This window comes from Columba livia, chromosome 13 (assembly GCF_036013475.1).
Source record: "Columba livia isolate bColLiv1 breed racing homer chromosome 13, bColLiv1.pat.W.v2, whole genome shotgun sequence".
In the NCBI taxonomy this organism is placed as follows: Eukaryota; Metazoa; Chordata; class Aves; order Columbiformes; family Columbidae; genus Columba; species Columba livia.
The window spans coordinates 12161945-12179991 of record NC_088614.1 but is presented as its reverse complement, the minus strand read 5'-3'; the positions used below and the strand labels follow the sequence as shown (position 1 = coordinate 12179991).

Here is an 18047-nt window from a genome sequence, read left to right as displayed (position 1 = left end):
AGCTGCAGGTGAGCTGTGAAAGGCAACCAGCAAGCAACCTTTGGAAATAGCTGACTGATGGCAAGAGGCCAAGCAGGACAGCAGCACAGACACGCTCATGGCTCAGGAAACACAGCTTGGGGCCAAAAGTGATGTTCCGGGGAAGTGATGAGGCCAATCTACATGATCCCAATGCTGTGAAGGCACCTGGGGACCACTCAGGTTAAGAGGACCTGGGAGGACTCTACTCCAAGCCCTGTCCAGAGGAGCAGGGTCAGCAATGACTTCAGATCAGGTTGCTTGAATCAGACCTCAAAGACCTCCAGGGAACCTGCAGTCTCCCTCGGCCACTGTTTCAAAGCTTAGCTGTTCTCACAGTTACATTTTTTGTTAACATGGCACCTCCACTGTCTGCAAGGCTGCACCAGGTGGGCCAGCATCTCATGGTGCTGCAGAGTCACGGTGCCCGAAGAGAGGAGGGGCTGGAGAGCCCTTACGGTCCCTGTCCCTACCGTCCCTCCACGCCCAGCCCCGCAGCAAGACTGGCACTTCTAAAATGGCGGCTCCCTGCCCGGCTTCAGCCCGGCCGCATCACGTGGCCGTCGCCTCCCGTCATTGCATCAGCCGGCCAGTGGCCCGCCCCCAAGTGCGGGCAAGAGGAGGGGGCGGGGCTGATCCAGAGCGACGGCCCCAGCAGCCAATCGGATACTGGGGCGCGGCGGCTCGCCGGGGAGGGGCGGTGCGGTGCGGAGCGGAGCGGGCGCTGCAGTGGCGCCGGCGGTGCGGTGCGGAGCGAGGGGCGGCGGTCGCGTAGGTAGGGCTTTGGACGTTCCGTTGTGTTCTGGGGGGTATCCGGGGACCACTGACTTTCGGGGGTTGCCTCCACGGCCCGGCTGCTCCCTGTGTCCCGGCTGGGCGCCCCCGGGCTGAGGGGAGGCGGCCTGGCAGGGTAGGCGGCCGGGGCGGGTAGCGGTGGCGGGCAGGAAGGTGGCGGTGCCCTGGTCTCCTCAGGCGGGGCTGCGGGGGGATGTCTGGTTGCCGGCGTGGCTGCCGGGCACCGGCTATGACCTCGCGTGTCCTCGGGCACTTGGGACCGCGTGGTGTGTGGGCAGAGGCCTCGCTGCGCCGGGAGCCGACACTGCGCCGGGCCCTTCCCTCCCCCTCGCTGCCATTAGTCAGATGGAGCATTATGGTGCCTCCCGAACGGAGCAGCCACCTGGGAGCCGGGCCCTCTGGAGGGGGGGGGGGCAGCCCAGTGCACCCCATAGGATATAGCGGGGTGTTCACCTCCAAACCCTCACCTGTCCCTGGTGCGGGTGTGGTGATGCAGTTTCTCACCAGGAAGGTTTCCAGGGACGACTGGAGCTGATCCTGCTTTGGGGAGGGAGGGGGGATGAGGGGATATTCAGAGGTCATTTCCAAACTCAGCCATTCTCTGATATAACGATTCTGAATGGTTTTAGGCATGAGTAATCCTCTCCCTCCCCTGCATCCCTGGCAAGGCAGATATAACCTCTTGCTAAGCTCAGTATCCAGGTGAACTTGGTATTTTGAAAACATGTTTTCAAAGAATGGGATAATTTGAGCTCGAGCTCCAGAAAACGGGGAGGTTGGGGCAGAGGAGATTTGGGTTTGTGTCGGCACCATTTGGAGTGAACTGATGGTTAAACTGAGGAGTCGGTGGGAGTAGTTATCAATGTGGGGAGACCCTTTCAGGAGATGGAGGCAATGATGCTGGTGTTATTGCTGGAGCTGACACCATGTAAGAACCCTGTTTGTTGTTGTTTCTTCAGACTGCGCCAAGGCCTTGCTGCTTTCTCTTCTGCTTGCTTTGGACAGCTGTGACTTGGAGCTTCAAGATGGAAGCCACACTCACAGCTAGCCAGATCCGGCAACGGTTTATTGACTTCTTCAAGGAAAACGAGCATACCTATGTGCACTCGTCTTCTACAATCCCCCTGGATGACCCCACGCTGCTCTTTGCTAATGCTGGTATGAATCAGGTAAGATTCGCACTCTGGCACTGTGGTCCTTACAAACAGATCAGCAGTTGAAACCGGTGAAGCTGTTTGCAGAGCTGTTTGTGTGGAAAGTTATTGTTTTCTCCATCTCTCTTCTGGTTACAAAGAGGTGCTTGGCCTGCCTGCCATAGTCCTCTGCAGTCTGACAAAATTGATAATGGCACTGGGAAAGGTTCCTGTGTTTGCTGGGCTGCCTGTGCAGCAATGGGAGCTCTGCCAGCCTCCCTTCCTTCGCACTTTGGACCACTGCTAGTCCTGGCACAAGTGACTAACAGTGTCGTTAAAGAGTGGTTGGGGCTGGGCTGCTGAAAGGGCTTTGCTGGAGATCGTCACACAGTTTTCACTGATTTATTTTTTCTTCTGGTCAGCTTGGAATCTGGCTGCTTTCAGTCCCTTTGGAAGTCCTGGGTTTGGTGGGCACGTGCATTATAGCTAAGTGCTGCAGTCTCCTCGCATGCAGGAGACAGCAGGCTTGTTGTTTCTGAAAGCTGCTTTGGGTACATCTAGGCTAGTGGTATCATGACACAGACAACACTTACTGCCTTGCTGTTGCTTGCAACGTTTGAAAACAGGTCCCTAGTGCTTTCCTTGATTGCTCTTTTTTCTTTCCTTTCAGTTCAAACCCATCTTCCTCAATACTATTGACCCCTCACACCCGCTCGCTAAACTGAACAGAGCTACCAACACTCAGAAGTGCATCCGAGCAGGGGGCAAGCACAATGACCTGGATGACGTTGGCAAAGATGTCTACCACCACACCTTCTTCGAGATGCTGGGGTCCTGGTCCTTCGGGGATTATTTCAAGGTAAAATAGGCTGGGTGCAACTCTGAATCTTGTGCACAAGGTTACCCGTCTCTATGAACTCAGCAGAGCAACTGCCCACAGAAAAGAGAATATCTTGTCACAGTGTGGTATTCCTAAGGTGCATGTAGCTCCTTTGGAATAAATGATCTTGGAAGCTGCCTGGACCCTGCAGAATGTTTTGAGATTAATTACTTAAGGTTTACAAAGCTGATTGTATTAACTCTGCCAGTTTGGTGTCTTCAGGCAGAGGTTTTAGTTTCTGTTCTGGAGCTGAGGGGAGTTGCGTGTGCTGTGTGGCTGTGAGAAACTCTCTTTGCATTCAGTTGCTGACTTCATCTTTCCTTCTGCAGGAGCTTGCTTGTAAACTGGCACTGGAACTTCTCACCAAGGAGTTTGGCATCCCCACTGAAAGACTCTATGTCACTTATTTTGGTGGCAATGAGGCTGCAGGACTGCAACCAGACCTGGAGTGCAAGCAGATATGGTTGAATTTGGGGTAAGGCCTTAAACTGAGGAAGGTGCATGTTTTGATGAGCAATAGTCATTCAGCAAAAGAGAACGTGTTATGTGGCAGAGCACATGTAACAGGAGGTTTTAACAAAAATCAGTGTCACAAATAATTTTTGCAGGGTGGTGGAGCTGCCAAGGCAAAGGGATGCACTGGTATTAGATAGAAGAGACCGAGAGCTTTCATTTCAAAATCTCTTTTATATGCTTAAGCACATAAGAAGTGCCTCACTGGGTCAGACCAGGACTGTCTAGCCCAGTGTGAGAAAATGTCTCACTGTGGCCTGCACTCTGTTCTTCTCCTCCTTTCCCAGCTCCCACAGTCACTGGATTAGTTTGTTAGAGTGTGACCCCTCTACTCCCTTTCACCTTTGTTTGGGGCCCAGCTCCTTCGGGATATGTCTGATTCTGTTTTGAACCTGTTGGATTTTTCTAAATCTCAGTTGTATTCTCCCACCCAGCCTTGTCCTCTACAAATTGAAGAGTCCTTCTCTTTTCCGTGTTCCCTTCCTAAGGCAGATGTTCTGCCCTTAGGTAGTTTTAGTTTCCTTCCTCTGTACCTTTGCTGCTTCTACCTCACCCCCCTTGAGATGAGCAAGCGAGAAACACCCTCAGTACTCAAGCTGTGGGTGGGCCAAAGCTCAGTCATAGAATCATTTAGATTGGAAAAGACCCTAAATATCAGTGAGCCCAACTGTAAACCTAACACTGCCAAGCCCACCAACAAGGTAGCAGTGAAGTGATGCCTTTGGTGTTGTGGCTGTAGGTGCCTCTGCAGCCTACCACTGAGCCCATGACACCTCTGTTCTGGGGGGCCAAACCTGCCTTGCGTGTATTAAAGTTGGAGATCTGCCTGTCTTCTTGCTGGTGGCTTTGCTGAGGTGTCGTGTCAGCCTCTGTCTTCATCTGGGGCTAGTGCCAGGGGCTGACGCTTGCCTGATCCTCCTCAGCAGGGAACCTGGCTAATAAGATCTTACACTGGTGAGGCTCAGGACCCTGGTGATTTGTCTACTCATCCAGGGAATTAGTGAGCTGAGATTTCTCTGCTATAGTCCTTGGTTGGGGAATTCTTGCCTTGCTGTAGGTCTCAGTTGTTCAATAAGAGTTTCTCATTACAGGCTGGCTGAGGGCAGGATTCTGCCTGGCAATATGAAGGATAACTTCTGGGAAATGGGAGACACGGGCCCCTGTGGCCCTTGCAGCGAGATCCACTATGACCGGATTGGGGACAGAGATGCTTCCCACCTGGTCAATCAGGATGACCCAAACGTCCTGGAGATCTGGAACCTGGTGTTCATACAGTTCAACAGGTGAGCGAGACCTGCTTCCCACCCCAGGCTGCTCCAGCGTGGCATGGGAGGTCACTCGGGCTGCGTACTTTTCTAACTGCCCCTGGCTTGTTCACCATTTCCTGTTGTCTGGGACACTTGTGATGCTCTGTCCCTCAGCCCACCTGTACAGAAGAGATCAGTCACGCTGTCTTTGGGGACAGACAGGGCATGTTTCTTCAGTTCATCTGCCAGGAGTTCAGTAGGGAATAAGTGCCGTCCCACCCTGGGTCTGAGTCATCATTGAGGGTCTTGTTATTTATCACAGTTGCCTTGTGTGTGGCTCGTGTATGGGCCCGTACCGTAAATCTGATGGAACAAAATCTCACAGAGATGGGGAGAGCGATGGGGATGCCCCTGCAGAGCCTCCATCCATAACGTCTTGTCTTTTCTTTTTGTGGCCGGGCAGGGAAGCTGATGGGACTTTGAAACCTCTTCCTAAGAAGAGTATTGATACTGGGATGGGCCTGGAGAGGCTGGTATCTGTGCTGCAGAACAAGATGTCCAACTATGACACAGACCTTTTCCTTCCTTACTTTGAAGCCATCCAGAAGGTATGAACTGGGGAGTCTGGGTCTGGACCTGACCCAGTTGCTTCCATTTCCCAAATCCCTGGGGAGGTGAATGGGGCTGGTTGAACAAGGCAGTTATGTCTGTGGGTCTTTGCTTTCCCAGCTGCTGCGAGCCCCATAGATTTTTACATTGTTGAGGGTAGGAGCACAGGCCGGCACAGTAATTGCTGCCTTGGGGCATGTTTTCAGTGGAAAACACAGGACAATGAACAGTACAGCTTTCCTGTTTCTGTGACTTGTCCTTGACTGCACACTCCACGGTCCTCTCCGAGTGGAAGATGCTCTGCTGTCCCATGTGGCCAAGCGCCGTCTTTTTGCATGTGGTTGAAAGTATGTGGTGTTGCTGACCCAGCATCAGAATTTGTTCTTCAGTCTCCCACCTGAAACATGCTGATCTGTAGAAAATGCCCTGAGAGAGGAGGTCTTTGCTATAAACCATGACAGTCACTTGCAGAACCAGCATGCTGTTGCTGCATCTTCCTGGATACCAGTGCTGGGAACTCTGTGTGCAAGTCCAAGCCTTGTTTCGCTCTGTGGAAGCAGCAAAGCTTTGTGGCTGCAGACTGTGCTGGAAGAGCCCAGACTCAGGCCTCTCAGAGGGGATGAGGTGTGGAGCTCCAGAGTTGGAAGTAGATGTTAAAGCCACTGGCTAGGTGCAGCCCATGCATCCTCGTCTGCCTGCTGGGAGCCTGGTTGTAGGGACTGTGCCCATGGTGTGAGGTTTGCACCACAAGCAAATGCTGCCTTGTTACAGCAGTATCTTTCCTTTGGGTACAGATAAAAATACCCTAAAAGAGAGAAGCTTGGACTGTCTTCCATGTAACAGAATCCGAGAAGTTTCTTGACTGGGCAGGTTATGAACCAGTGTGGAAAACAGATAATTTCCCTGCACTCTGTCCCTCTCTCTTCTATCCTGGGCTCTCTGTGTTGGGATAAACTGGCTTTCCTTCTCTCTGGTCATGGAGATCATTTGGCTGCGGCGTCATGCAGAGCCTTGCAGCTCTCTGTCTTCCCTGCCTTCACTGAGTCACCTCTTTCTTCCTCTGTGGCTGTGGGCAGTGGAATGGGGTTGACTTGTGAGGCACGTCCCCGTTGTTCTGCCGTGCTACTGGTCCCCACTGTCCATAATCATCCCCTTTGCCCACTGCCTTCTCCTCCCTGCCCAGGGCACGGGTGCCAGGCCGTACATGGGGCAGGTTGGTGCTGAGGATGCTGATGGTATAGACATGGCCTACCGGGTGCTGGCTGACCACGCACGGACCATCACGCTGGCTCTTTCTGATGGGGGCAGACCTGACAACACTGGCAGAGGGTAAGATGGGAGCTGCTGCATCGCTAGTGCTCTCATTCTGTTCAGCATGGCTTCCCTGAGGGGACTGGGATCTCCTGTGTCTCTGGCATGCCTCTGAATTTGTCGTGAAAGCAGTGGATAGCAGGGTGTTTGCTCAGTATATTTGACACTTGAATCCCTTTAGCAAGGTCCATGCAAAAGGTATGAGGGTACTTGTGAGTACCAATCCTGCTGTGTCAGACCCCAGAAAGGGTCACTGTGGGCACACGGGCACAAAACCCTGCTCGGTGCAGTGCTGCTGTTAAAAAAACAATGAAGTTTGGGCGGGTGGGCTGTGCTGTGGGTGCTTCTGGGCTCACAGGAGTGATTCTTAAGCATGTCATGAGTCTGAGTCACAGAACTGATGCCTGGCACCTCAGCTCTGGCTTGCTGCTGGTGTGAGCAGCTACTTGAAGGAAAATGTGGGGAGGGAACCCTGTGCTTTTGGTCCTGGGAGGGGGTGCTGGTGGATCCCCTGGGAACAGCCCGAAGGTGTGACGTTTGCATGAGCAGCTCTGCTGTTCCATAGGTATGTGCTGAGGCGGATTCTCCGACGGGCTGTGCGCTACTCCCACGAGAAGCTCAATGCCCCCAAGGGTTTCTTTGCTACTCTGGTTGATGTGGTGGTGCAGTCACTGGTAAGTTCTTCCTGGCTCTGCTGTATCTGCTGCAGTCTTCCTCTGCTGAGATGTGTGGATCTCTGTGTTGACTGACTAATCGTCTTGGATGTGCAGGGAGATGCATTTCCTGAGCTGAAGAAGGACCCAGATATGGTGAAGGACATTATTAATGAAGAAGAGGATCAGTTCCTGAAAACACTCAGCAGAGGGCGTCGCATCTTGGACAGGAAGATCCAGAGCCTGGGGGACAGTAAAACCATCCCTGGTAGGTCTGTGACTTCTGTCTGAAGGCACCAAGAGGCTTTTAGTATCTCGCACTGAGTTAAGGCTCAGCTGGGCTGGGAACTGAGAGGTCGTGGAAGGTGTCGGGGGACAGAGTTGGAGTGAAAAGACCATCACTCAGAGCTGGGCCACCCATCTGGCCTGTATTCACTTGCTCAGGTTTCTAAGCTGCCCAGACACAAGATGATGGTGTGATGTCTCTGCTGTCAGAGAGGAGTCTTTTTGATTTTCACATTCACCAGACCTGTTCACTGTGGTGCAGAGCCAGTTGGGTGGGACAGAGGCAGTCAGAAAGGGGGTAAAGGAGCAGTGTCTCGCAGAACAGAAGTGATGACTGCTCTGCTTTTTCTCTGAAGGTGATACTGCCTGGCTGCTGTACGACACCTATGGTTTTCCTGCTGATCTCACGGGACTGATTGCAGAGGAGAAGGGCCTTGTTGTGGACATGGAGGGCTTTGAAGAAGAGCGGAAAAATGCACAGGTAGATAACAACTCCAGGGGAGCTGGTCTCCGGGCAGGGAGGATTCTCTTCCTTGTAGTTTGCTGTCATGAATCTCTGCCCCTTTGTGTCTGCTCACGCCTCACCCACACACCCAGGGCATAGCACTGCAGTTGTGGTGGGATGAGTATTTTCTGTGCAGCTGGGGCTGAGTTTGCTCACTAACACTGCAAGGCCTGGGACCCTGAGCTCAGCCTTTGTATGGAGCTGGTGGGGTGCTGGGAGCATCTCCCCACTCTCTCATTTTCTCAAACTTTGGTGCTTGTTGTTGGCAGCTGAAATCCCAAGGGAAGGGTGCTGGTGGGGAGGACCTCCTCATGCTGGACATCTATGCCATCGAAGAGCTACGATCCAGAGGACTGGAGGTGACGGATGACTCGCCAAAATACAGCTATGCTTCAGATTCAAGTGGTGCCTATGGTATGTAAAAACCTTCTCAGAACTCTCCTCTGCTTCCAAACCTTTCCTGCCATGTACCTCAGGAAAATCCTCTGGGCTGACCTTTTACAGGACATGGGAGCGGGAGTGGAACTGCACGGGTGAATCACCTGCTTGTAACAAAGGGAGCAGGGAAAGAGGAGGGCAGACTGTTCAAGGGCTGCCTTGCTGCTCAGGTCCATTGTTGCCAACGTGATCAGAGAGTCTTAAGGGGTTTCCTGTTCCCTGCAGCTTTGTGTCTTCACACTCCCATGTTTGTGTTTCCCAGCCGCCCTCTTGCCGATGACGCAGGAGACTGCAGTTTGTGCTTGGTCTGTCCTCAGCACGCTTGCTCTGGCTCTTGCTGCTAATTCTTTGATTCAGTGGAGACTCAGGAGGCCCCAGGCTTGTAGCAGCACATGTGGCTTTTACTTCACAGGCCCCTGCCTTGGAGGGCACAGAATGAAATTTCCTCTTGTCCAACTAACTGTTGCCCTGGTTCTTTCTCCTTACCCCATACAAATGTAGCTGCCATGAACTCCTGCAATAGCTGGGAGATGTTGCTATGAGGTTCTGCTCCCATGTGGTACCTACAAGGTTTTCCTGTTTCACTGACACTGCCTGTTCTCCTGGTGACAGATTTTGGGAGCCTCGTGGCCACAGTGAAAGCCATCCGCAGGGAGAAGAAGTTTGTGGAGGAGGTATCCACTGGCCAGGAGTGTGGGATTGTGCTGGACCGAACCTGCTTCTACGCCGAGCAGGGTGGGCAGATCTATGACGAGGGCTACATGGTCAAGGAGGACGATGGCAGAGAGGATGTGAGTGGGCCTGAGAGCCTTTTGCAAGACTAAGTCTGAGCTGGGGCCTGGGCAGGGGTGTGCTGAGGAGGAGAAGGGGCCCAGCAAGCCCCAGCAATTTCCTGTCCATGGCGGGTGTCAGGAGTTGCACAGGTTTCCTTTTCGGATGTACAGCACGGCACAGACGTGCTGGAGTTTGCTCCCCTTACTTCTTGGGGAACTGAACTCTGTGCTGCAACATCAGGTTGTTACCAAATGTGGGTGCCTGTGGTGGTGGTGCTGGGATTGCTGTGCTTGGGAGCTGAGCTGGGGAGCTCTTCCAGCTCTGCTGTGCCCCATAACCATGCCCCACCTTCATGCCTCTTCATGCCTTTCTGGCCCTGTGTGCTGTGCCTGGGCACCCTCAGCTTTTTCCTGTCACACACACCAGTCTGGCTATCAGCTGAGACTTTTCCAGTTGCAGCTCAGAGCTCTGGCTGGACTCTCTGTCTCCCTGTGGCCCTTGCCCTGCTCACTAGGGGCGTTTCCTTCTTTGTACAGAAAACGGAATTCACAGTGAAGAATGTGCAGGTCCGAGGAGGCTACGTGCTTCACATAGGAACTCTATATGGAAACTTGAAAGTGGGAGATCAGGTCTGCCTGTCTATTGATGAGGTAAGACTTGGTATGACAGATGACTTAATCTTTTGTCCCTCGATTTTGTCTTTGTTTCCGTTGATGTCACTTGGGTGGCCTGGAGTTTGGGGCCAGCTCTGCCCATGGCACACGACACAGAAAAGCCTGGCTGACTGGAGGCATCTCCCACCTGGCACTTGGCTTTCTCCCACCACAAGGCAGACTATGCCCAGCAAGCTCAGTGCCACGCTCACTGGCTTTCACTGCAGCAACAGAAACGCATTTATGGTCACAACTGAGAGGTGGAATGTGTACGGTGCTCCACTGCGTTGTGGATGACAGTGGAGAGCCTGGGCTCTCTGCCCTCCTCCAGACATTGCTCCAGTGCGCTCAGTCTGCTGAGTGTGTGCGGGGTTGAACCTGGTCTGCAAAACGCATTTTCCTTCCTTCTAGAGGCGATACCTGTGGAGCAAGAGGGAAGGCTTCCATCTTGCAGTGCATGTCCCTCTTGAGGAGTGGAGATCAGTGTCTGCAACCTGGTTTGTCCTTGCCCTCTCTCCAGACAGGCCCAGCAAGGGGATTGCCAGGGAAAAGCCATGCACAAATTTGGTGGGGAATGTCCTGCTTCTTTAGCAGAGGCTCCAAGGCAGCAAGTATGATAAGTTGTTTCTGGTCTCCTGAGCTCATTGAGGTTTCTGTTGGAGTACACTTCTGCTGCTAGAGGTGATCTTGGCTCCGCAGTGTGAGACCCTGTCTAACAGTGATTTCCTCCCTCAGACTCGGCGGAGGCCGGTCATGAGCAACCACACGGCCACTCACATCCTCAACTTCGCCCTGCGCTCAGTGTTGGGGGAAGCTGACCAGAGAGGGTCGCTGGTCGCACCGGACAGGCTGCGGTTTGACTTCACAGCCAAGGGAGCCCTGTCTACCCAGGAAATCAAGAAAGTCGAAGGGATTGCCAATCAGATGATTGAGGAGGCAAAGGTGAGTACAGCCACTGGGTTGGATGTACTCAGGAAGAAAATACCTTGAGTCAGGCTTTTGGATGTTCTGGGATGCTGGGAGTTTGGCCCAGCAGGAGTCTTCCAAGCTGCTGATGCAGTACTGTGCACAGATTGGCATAACAGAGAATTTTGAGTGGAAAAACTCCATGTAGGTCACTCTGTTCCTTGGTACCAAGCCCTGTCTAGGGTTGGAGTGTTTCTTTGCCTGCTCTAGTGTCACATTAGCTACAAGAGCCAAGAAATTTGTCAGTTTTGCAGGGCTGGATGGATTTACAGTATATACCCAGACCCTCCAGTGATCTGTCCTTGAGGGCAAGAGAGTTGCTCTGCCTGGTGCCAGCCCCGTGTTACTACAGGCCCTGGAGGACCCTGTGCTCTGCTCAGGAGCCTGTGGTTCAAAATGAATGTACAGGAGCCCAGCAGGTCTGAATAGCCAAACATATCAAGAATTTTGAAGGGAGGGCACCTGTCAATTTTAGGATGTCTGAAGCTCAACAAACCCCAGTGCAGGTGAGGCACATAACTTCCCTTTCAGGATCTTTTGGAGGAAGTCAGGATTCCCTGGAAACGAAGGCCCTCAGTCACGAGTGACAGGACCAGCTCTTACCAGTGTCCCTTTCCTGTCTCCTGCAGACCGTCTATGCCAAAGACTGCCCTCTTGCAGCAGCCAAAGCTATCCAAGGACTGCGGGCAGTTTTTGACGAGACCTACCCCGATCCTGTCCGTGTGGTCTCTATTGGCATCCCTGTGGAGGAGCTGCTGGCTGACCCCTCTGGCCCTGCAGGCTCCGTCACTTCTGTTGAATTCTGTGGAGGAACGTGAGTATCTGGGGTGCCTGGGGAAGGTTGTGGGGTGGCTGAAAAGGAGTCAGTCCCTGGGGAGCCTGGGTGCTGCTGTGGGTGCCGTGGGTGTGTGCTGGGCAGAGCTGGAGGTGGTGGTGTTGATGTGCCTTTGCATTCTCAGTCCTGAATCAAACTGCATTTTAAATCTTCCTTTGCAGGCAGGAAAATTGCCTGTGTGCTGTCCCTGCCCACACACAGTCTCTGACAGCGCTGGGAACATTGCCCTTGCCACCCTTTCCCTACTCATTTGCTTTTAGTGGCAGGGTTGGGTTTTCTGCCTGTCCCTACGCTTGCTGCAGCACCCTGGCAGGATGATTTTCTTGTTTCCATGCTGAGTCCTGCTGAGATGAGAGGTGGACTTCTAACTCTCTCTTGTTGTGGGTCTTTTCTGGGTTCTTTCCAAAGGCACTTGCAGAACTCCAGCCACGCTGGCCCTTTTGTGATTGTTTCAGAAGAAGCAATTGCTAAAGGCATCCGGAGGATAGTTGCAGTCACCGGGGCCGAAGCTCGGAAGGTAAAGGGAGGCAGGAGAGATCCTCTGTGAAATCCCAAATATTAACCCTGTGCTAAGGCTCCTGTAGTTCAAATTTGCCAAATATCAGTGTTTGGATAGTCATCACCAGGGAGAACTGGCGTGTCTAAGGGGCTCATGGAGAAGGATGCTGCTGTTAGCAAAGGCTGTGCTGGAGGCCCCCAGCTGTGCTACAGCCGGAGGAGAGAGCTGGAAGAGAGGTTGTGGCTGTAGCTGTTTTGTTAGAAGAGCTGAGGGTGGGTCCTGGAAGTGGCTGTGGGGTCAAGTTCAGGTTGTTTTGCAGAATGGGCTGCAGATGTAGAGCCCTCAGCAACTGGTGAGATTGACAGGAGAGCTGTGGAGTCTGAGAATTGTCTGCTACAGCAGGCAGGAGATTTGGTCCTGGGCTAGATTGGGCTGGTGCTTGCTAGAGGAAGGGGGCTGGTGGGGGAGATTTTTTTCTTTTATTTGGAGGATTTTTGCACTCCTTCTGGCAAAGAAGAGTCTGGGGGCCTGTCCGCCAGCATCACACCCTGTTTCTGGTCAAGTGCTGCTTCCCGTGGGCCTTCAGTATTCGTAACCCCTTCTCATTGGGGTAGCCAGGAGCCCAGCCTGCTAAATCTCCCTGTGTGACTGAACTTGGGTTGTGTTCTGCTAGGCCCTCAGGAAAGTCGACAGCCTCAAGAAGCTGCTGTCAGCCCTGGAGGCCAAGGTGAAGGTCCAGACAGCTCCCAACAAGGATGTGCAGAAGGAGATCACGGATCTCAGTGAGGTGAGGATGGTAGCAGTGCTCTGCCTTCCTAAAGTGAAGGGGACCTTGTTTGCCAGCACTGGGTGGTATTAATAAGGCCCAAGTTCAGCTTCCTGCTCCTGTCCGAACAGCACTGTGTCCTGTGGGTGCTGCAGCCAACACCTCCTGCCTGAGTTGTCAGGCCCTGGGAGAGGAGGTGTTAAGGAAGTTTCTTTTCCCTAGGCTTTCCTTAGCAGAGACTCAGGCATGGATTCCAGAAATTGTTCTAAAATAAATAATTTATTTGCAAGGTACAGTCTACAGCAGCACAAGGTTGGTGTCTCCTGAAGAGGGGACCCTCAGTGAAAAAAACATGGACAATTATACCCTCACAAATCCAGCCCCCACCCCTTGCACATCACTCTGGGTCAATTGCAAAATTAGAGTCTGGGGTCTCCCTGTTCTTCATTGGATCTCTTCATTTTTGTCAGGCAGGCTGTCAGTTGGAGTCCTGACTTATAGTTGCTGTTTTGCACCTGCAGCTGGAGAGAAGTAAATTATTGGCAGACCAAAACATTCTTCTTTATCATCTCCTGTCAGACGCCATTCTGTTCCTTTACTTATCCCCCAGGGCGGAGCTCCCCTTACATCCTAGCTTGAAGACTCTGAGGCCTTTTTTACTTAACAAAGCAGAGTTAAAAGGTTCCCGGCTTGCAGAAATTATGCTAAGCAAACTTACTTGTGCTAAATGAATTCTATATAAGCAATCTCTAAAAATGTTCTGTAAGAAGCAGTATACCCAATAATTCAGTAAGCTAAGGCAGTCTATTCCCTGACAGGAGGGGAGGTTCATGAGTGCAGTGCAGCATCCCCTGCCACAGACACCGATACCTCTGACTCTCTCTGCCCACCCCTGTTTTGCAGACACTGGCCACTGCTGTTATCCCACAGTGGCAGAAAGATGAGCTGAGAGAGGCTGTTAAAGCACTGAAGAAAGTTATGGACGACTTGGACCGAGCCAGCAAAGCCGACATCCAGAAACGAGTGAGCACAAAGCACAGTGTGGGAGGGCTGGGGGGGCTCCTGTGGGAGCTCTGCTTGTGTGCAGTGTGGAAGGGGGCTGAGCTGTGGGGATGCCCCTCGGTCTGTTCAGCCATCTAGTTCCCTCCCAATGCATGGCTACTTCCACGCCTGTTCCCTGGGGTAAAGTCCTGGCAGCACATCTTGGAAGTTGGGGTGCTCCTGCCCTAATGGTGCCTCTGGGTGCATGGTGTGGGTGGTGCGTGGTTCTTCCTTCTAGATCCCATTGGATTTTTCCAGAGGAGGAATCACACACAGCACTGCTGCTGCCTTGCAAACCATACACCTGCCCACCAGCACGTTTTGTTCCTGGCTCTGCAGCCTGAGGCTGTTCCAGGCTGGGCTGTGGGTGTGTTGGGGCACCTTGGGGGGGCCTCTGAACTTGCAGGGAAGATCCACCCGGGTGGTTCTTGTGTCCATATGCAGTGTGTGTGCTCTAGTATCTGACTGCTGTTGTACTCAGGTGCTGGAGAAGACCAAGCAAGTCATCGAGAGTCACCCTAACCAGCCGTTCGTCATCATGGAAATGGAAAATGGAGCTTCAGCAAAGGTATGGGAAGGTCTGGTCTCTCATCAAAACCTTCCTTGTGCCTGAGGAGCAGTTGCCTGGTCTCTGTTGGCTTGTGGAGGTAGTGCTGTGTTACAGAGCTGTCTCTCTTGCCACGTGCCAGCCCTGAGCAGCAGCTGGTGGAGAAGGGGAGGACCACTGGGATACTCTCTCTGTCTCACCTCCTGGATTAACACATGGGTTTGCAGGGGTGTGGAAGGGACCTTGGCCATTTGCTGAGCTTCCAGACCTGGTGATGGATAGGGACCCCAACAGAAATCACATTAGGTCCCAGGTAAGACTCATCCAGGAACAGTCATGACACTAAAGAGCAGGCATGAGGAACTCTGAACAGCAGCTCTGCCAACCTACAGAAGTTGTGGTGCTTGTGGCCATTGCAGATCAGCTCTGGGAGCAGCATCCCAGGCTGCAGGTGTGGACAGAGTCAGGCCAGAGAGCTGCTCCCCAGCTCCTGAGCTCTGCTGCAGCAAGGTTCAAATTCTTTGACCAGGGCTGAAACTGCTCCTTGCCTCCTCCATGCACAAGTTAAGTTTCTTTTTGAGCAATTTCTATTGTGAACAAAAGCTCCCTTGCGTGCGCTGTGCTGCAGTGCTGAGCCCAGCAAGTGCCAGGCAGCGGGGGCTGATTGTGCCCTTACGTTGGACCTCTTGGGTTTTAATGCTCTATTTAAATTTCCTCTCCGGGAAGCTTACAGACGCTTGCTGGCTCTCTGTGGCCATCCCCACGACACCAGCGCTCCTGCTGGCATTAAGTGCCAGCGCGGTGTTCCCCCTGGCAGAAGGGTGCATCCCCAGGTAATGGCGGTGCCAGCAGCCTGAGGAGCTGCGTATTCCCTCTCCAGCTACAGCAGCATCACTTTGCTCGCGGGAGGGCCCACTGGTGGAGCACTGTCCTGCGTTTTACTGTCTATGTGAGCAAGTATGACGGTCTCCTTGGGAATAACAGGCTGCCTGGCAGTTTCTCCAGCATGCCTGCTGTGTCTCATAACCCTGGCAGCTTCTTCACGCTGCATTTGAGTCCTCCTGACTTGCTGCAGAACATCTGCTTCCTCCTGCTGGGAGCTCACATCGCAGGGCAGAGCATTTTTCCCTCCAGCCAGTACACTCAGGCAAAGGCTCTCTTGCTTTGGGGCTGCGTGGTCACTAATTCTGCCAATTTCTGGATAAATGAAGGTGAGGAAATAAAAGCAGCTCCTCACTCCTGCCTACTTGCAGCCATGAGGGTACACAGACAGGCCTTCTGTCCCCTGCCAAGGCTTCTGCACACCTGGGGATGTGAAAATCACTCTTGTGAGGAATGCTGCACGGTGCTGCTGTCTGGTTTAATGCAAGTCCAGATCCCCGGGATCTCCGTGGGTGCCAGGGGGTGGAGCAGGGCTGGCTGCGAGCACAGGAGAGGTGAGCTGCAATGACTTTGTCCTCCTCCAGGCCCTGAACGAATCTCTGAAGCTCTTCAAGACTTACTCCCCACAGACTGCCACCATGCTCTTCGCTGTAGATAATGAAGCTGGCAGAATCACCTGCCTGTGTCAGGTGCCCCAGGTAATGCTGAGACTTCTTGTCTGCCTTTCTCTGAGCCTCAGAGGTGGATCTGCAGCCTCTGGGCTGTGACTATCTAACACTACGTGGCCAAAACTCATGTGGGTTTGGCAAGAGCCACAATCTTTGTGCTTTGGGTTATCATCAGGCTCTGGGGGGTAGAAGAGGTGTGCCTTGCAAAGAGTGAAGTGAAAAGAGCCAGGAATTAGCGTGGTTAAGTCCAGGCTGCCCCTGGACTGCTGTCCTCCAGGAGCTGCACCTCGAAGAGCTTTGTCCTGAGATACCATGCTCGTGGACCTTCTTTACTCACTGCTTGCTGGCTTCAGGTTGAGCTCCTTTAATTTTTTTTTACTTTTCCTACCCAGGAGACAGCAAATAAGGGCTTGAAGGCCAGCCAGTGGGTGCAGGAGGTGTCGGGCCTGATGGACGGCAAAGGTGGTGGGAAGGATGTCTCCGCACAGGCAACGGGCAAGAACGTGGGCTGCCTGCAGCAAGCCCTGAAGCTAGCCACGGACTTTGCCACGCTCCGGTTGGGGGAGCTGAAGAACTGACGGGGGGTGTCACCGCCCCCCCTCTGCCCTCCTGCCCATCCTCTGCCTGCTGCTGAGCCAACCCCGCCGTTCCTATCAATAAATGCTGCCAGTCCTGCGCGCTGCCGCCTCGGCTCTGCTTCACGGGGGCGGGCCGGGCTGGGCTCCTCCTCCTGCCCGCCCGCTCGCTGCCCGTCTTCCCGGCCGACCATGCCGCTGGATCACCGCCGGCTGCAGGGCCCGGAGGAGTCGCAGCCGCCGGAGGTTTGGGCAGCGGCCGGGGGAAGCGGGGAGGTACCGGAGGAGGAGGATGCGGCCCCGCGGGATCCCTGCGCCCTGCGGCCGCTGTTCGCCCGGGCCGGGCTGCTGAGCCAGGCGGAGGGTTCGGCCTACGTGGAGCTGAGCGGCGGCACTAAGGTTCTCTGCGCCGCGTGGGGCCCGCGGGAGGCGGCCGAGCCCGGCGGGGCGACGGCGGCGGGAGGGGGCTGGCTGCTGTGCGAGTTCCACCGGGCGCCCTTCGCCGGGCGCGGGGCTCGGTGGCGGCCGGGCTCGGCGGCGGAGCGGGAGGCGGAGCGGGATGCGGCGGCGGCGTTACGGGAAGCGCTGGAACCGGCCGTGCGCTTGGCCCGGTACCCGCGGGCCCGCCTGGCCGTCAGCGCTTTGCTGCTGCAGGACGGGGGCTCCGCGTTGGCCGCCGCCATCAGCGCCGCCGCCCTGGCCCTGGCTGATGCCGGGGTGGAGATGTACGACCTGGCCGTGGGCTGTGCCCTGTGCCGGGCTCCCGGGCCCGCCGCCGCCTGGATGCTGCAGCCCGGGGAGCCCGAGGAGCGCCGTGCCGTCGCCCAGCTTACCGTGGCTCTTCTGCCCGCTCTGAACCAGGTGTCAGCGGTGCTGGGCGGCGGGCAGGGCAGCCCTCCCGACAGCTGGGCAGAGGCACTGCGCCTCGGCCTCGACGGCTGCCACCGCCTGTACCCCGTGCTGCGGCAGAGCCTGCTGCGGGCTGCCCGCCGCCGTGATGCCGCTGCTGCTGCCACCGCCGCTGCCACCACTGCCTGAGCGCTGACCATGCCTGGGTGGCTCCCGTCTGGGGATGGGGCTGTCTCCCAGAGCCCATCCAAGCTGTCCTCAGTGCTGCCGGAGGCTACTGGAGCCTGTCTGACCCAAACCTCATGCTGCCAGAGACACCCCCAGAGCCAGCCTGAGCCAGCTCTCGGGCTGCTGAAGACCCCTGGAGTTGCCCACGCAACTGGAGGCCCAAGAAACCTGCCCAAGGACACCGGAGCCTGCCTCCACCCCACCATCGGAGAACCCCCAAAGCAGCACCCACACTGCCCAAGCACCCCGGAGCCTGCCTGAGGAGCCCCGGAGTCACAGGAGACTCTTCCCGAGTGGCCTTGCAGGACCCAAGCAGCCTCGCACGCTGAGAGACCCCTCTCCAAGCAGCTGCCAGAACTGCAGGACCTCACAGCCCA

General features: G+C 54.7%; 2 protein-coding genes across 3 annotated transcripts; both read left to right on the top strand.

The window, feature by feature from the left end:
• Positions 1 to 654: 654 nt before the first annotated feature.
• AARS1 (alanyl-tRNA synthetase 1) lies at positions 655 to 16696 on the top strand. 2 transcript variants are annotated; one of them, XM_065029067.1, is made up of 21 exons: positions 655 to 793; positions 1773 to 1982; positions 2617 to 2805; positions 3156 to 3301; positions 4431 to 4622; positions 5050 to 5194; positions 6379 to 6524; positions 7072 to 7180; positions 7277 to 7427; positions 7801 to 7925; positions 8219 to 8363; positions 9000 to 9178; positions 9698 to 9811; positions 10550 to 10756; positions 11410 to 11594; positions 12024 to 12132; positions 12788 to 12901; positions 13784 to 13903; positions 14403 to 14489; positions 15935 to 16048; positions 16411 to 16696. In XM_065029067.1, the coding sequence occupies exons 2-21, from the start codon at positions 1839 to 1841 to the stop codon at positions 16594 to 16596; spliced, it is 2907 nt and encodes a 968-aa protein (XP_064885139.1). In that variant the 5' UTR covers positions 655 to 793; positions 1773 to 1838; the 3' UTR covers positions 16597 to 16696. The 2 variants fall into 2 exon arrangements, with proteins under 2 accessions (XP_064885139.1, XP_064885140.1); XM_065029068.1 differs by having other exon boundaries at positions 700 to 793; positions 1819 to 1982.
• Positions 16690 to 17876, top strand: EXOSC6 (exosome component 6). Its single transcript, XM_065029075.1, has one exon. It carries the CDS (start codon positions 16786 to 16788, stop codon positions 17629 to 17631), a length of 846 nt encoding a protein of 281 aa, XP_064885147.1. The 5' UTR covers positions 16690 to 16785; the 3' UTR covers positions 17632 to 17876.
• The last annotated feature ends 171 nt before the right edge of the window (positions 17877 to 18047 follow it).

Coding starts and splice junctions, on each gene's coding strand:
- AARS1 (XM_065029067.1), top strand. CDS start 1,839: ATGGAAGCCACACTCACAGCTAGCCAGATCCGGCAACGGTTTATTGAC. Junction 7,926..8,218: donor AAGAGCGGAAAAATGCACAG/GTAGATAACAAC, acceptor TGTTGTTGGCAG/CTGAAATCCCAAGGGAAGGG. Junction 12,133..12,787: donor CCGGGGCCGAAGCTCGGAAG/GTAAAGGGAGGC, acceptor GTGTTCTGCTAG/GCCCTCAGGAAAGTCGACAG.
- EXOSC6 (XM_065029075.1), top strand. CDS start 16,786: ATGCCGCTGGATCACCGCCGGCTGCAGGGCCCGGAGGAGTCGCAGCCG.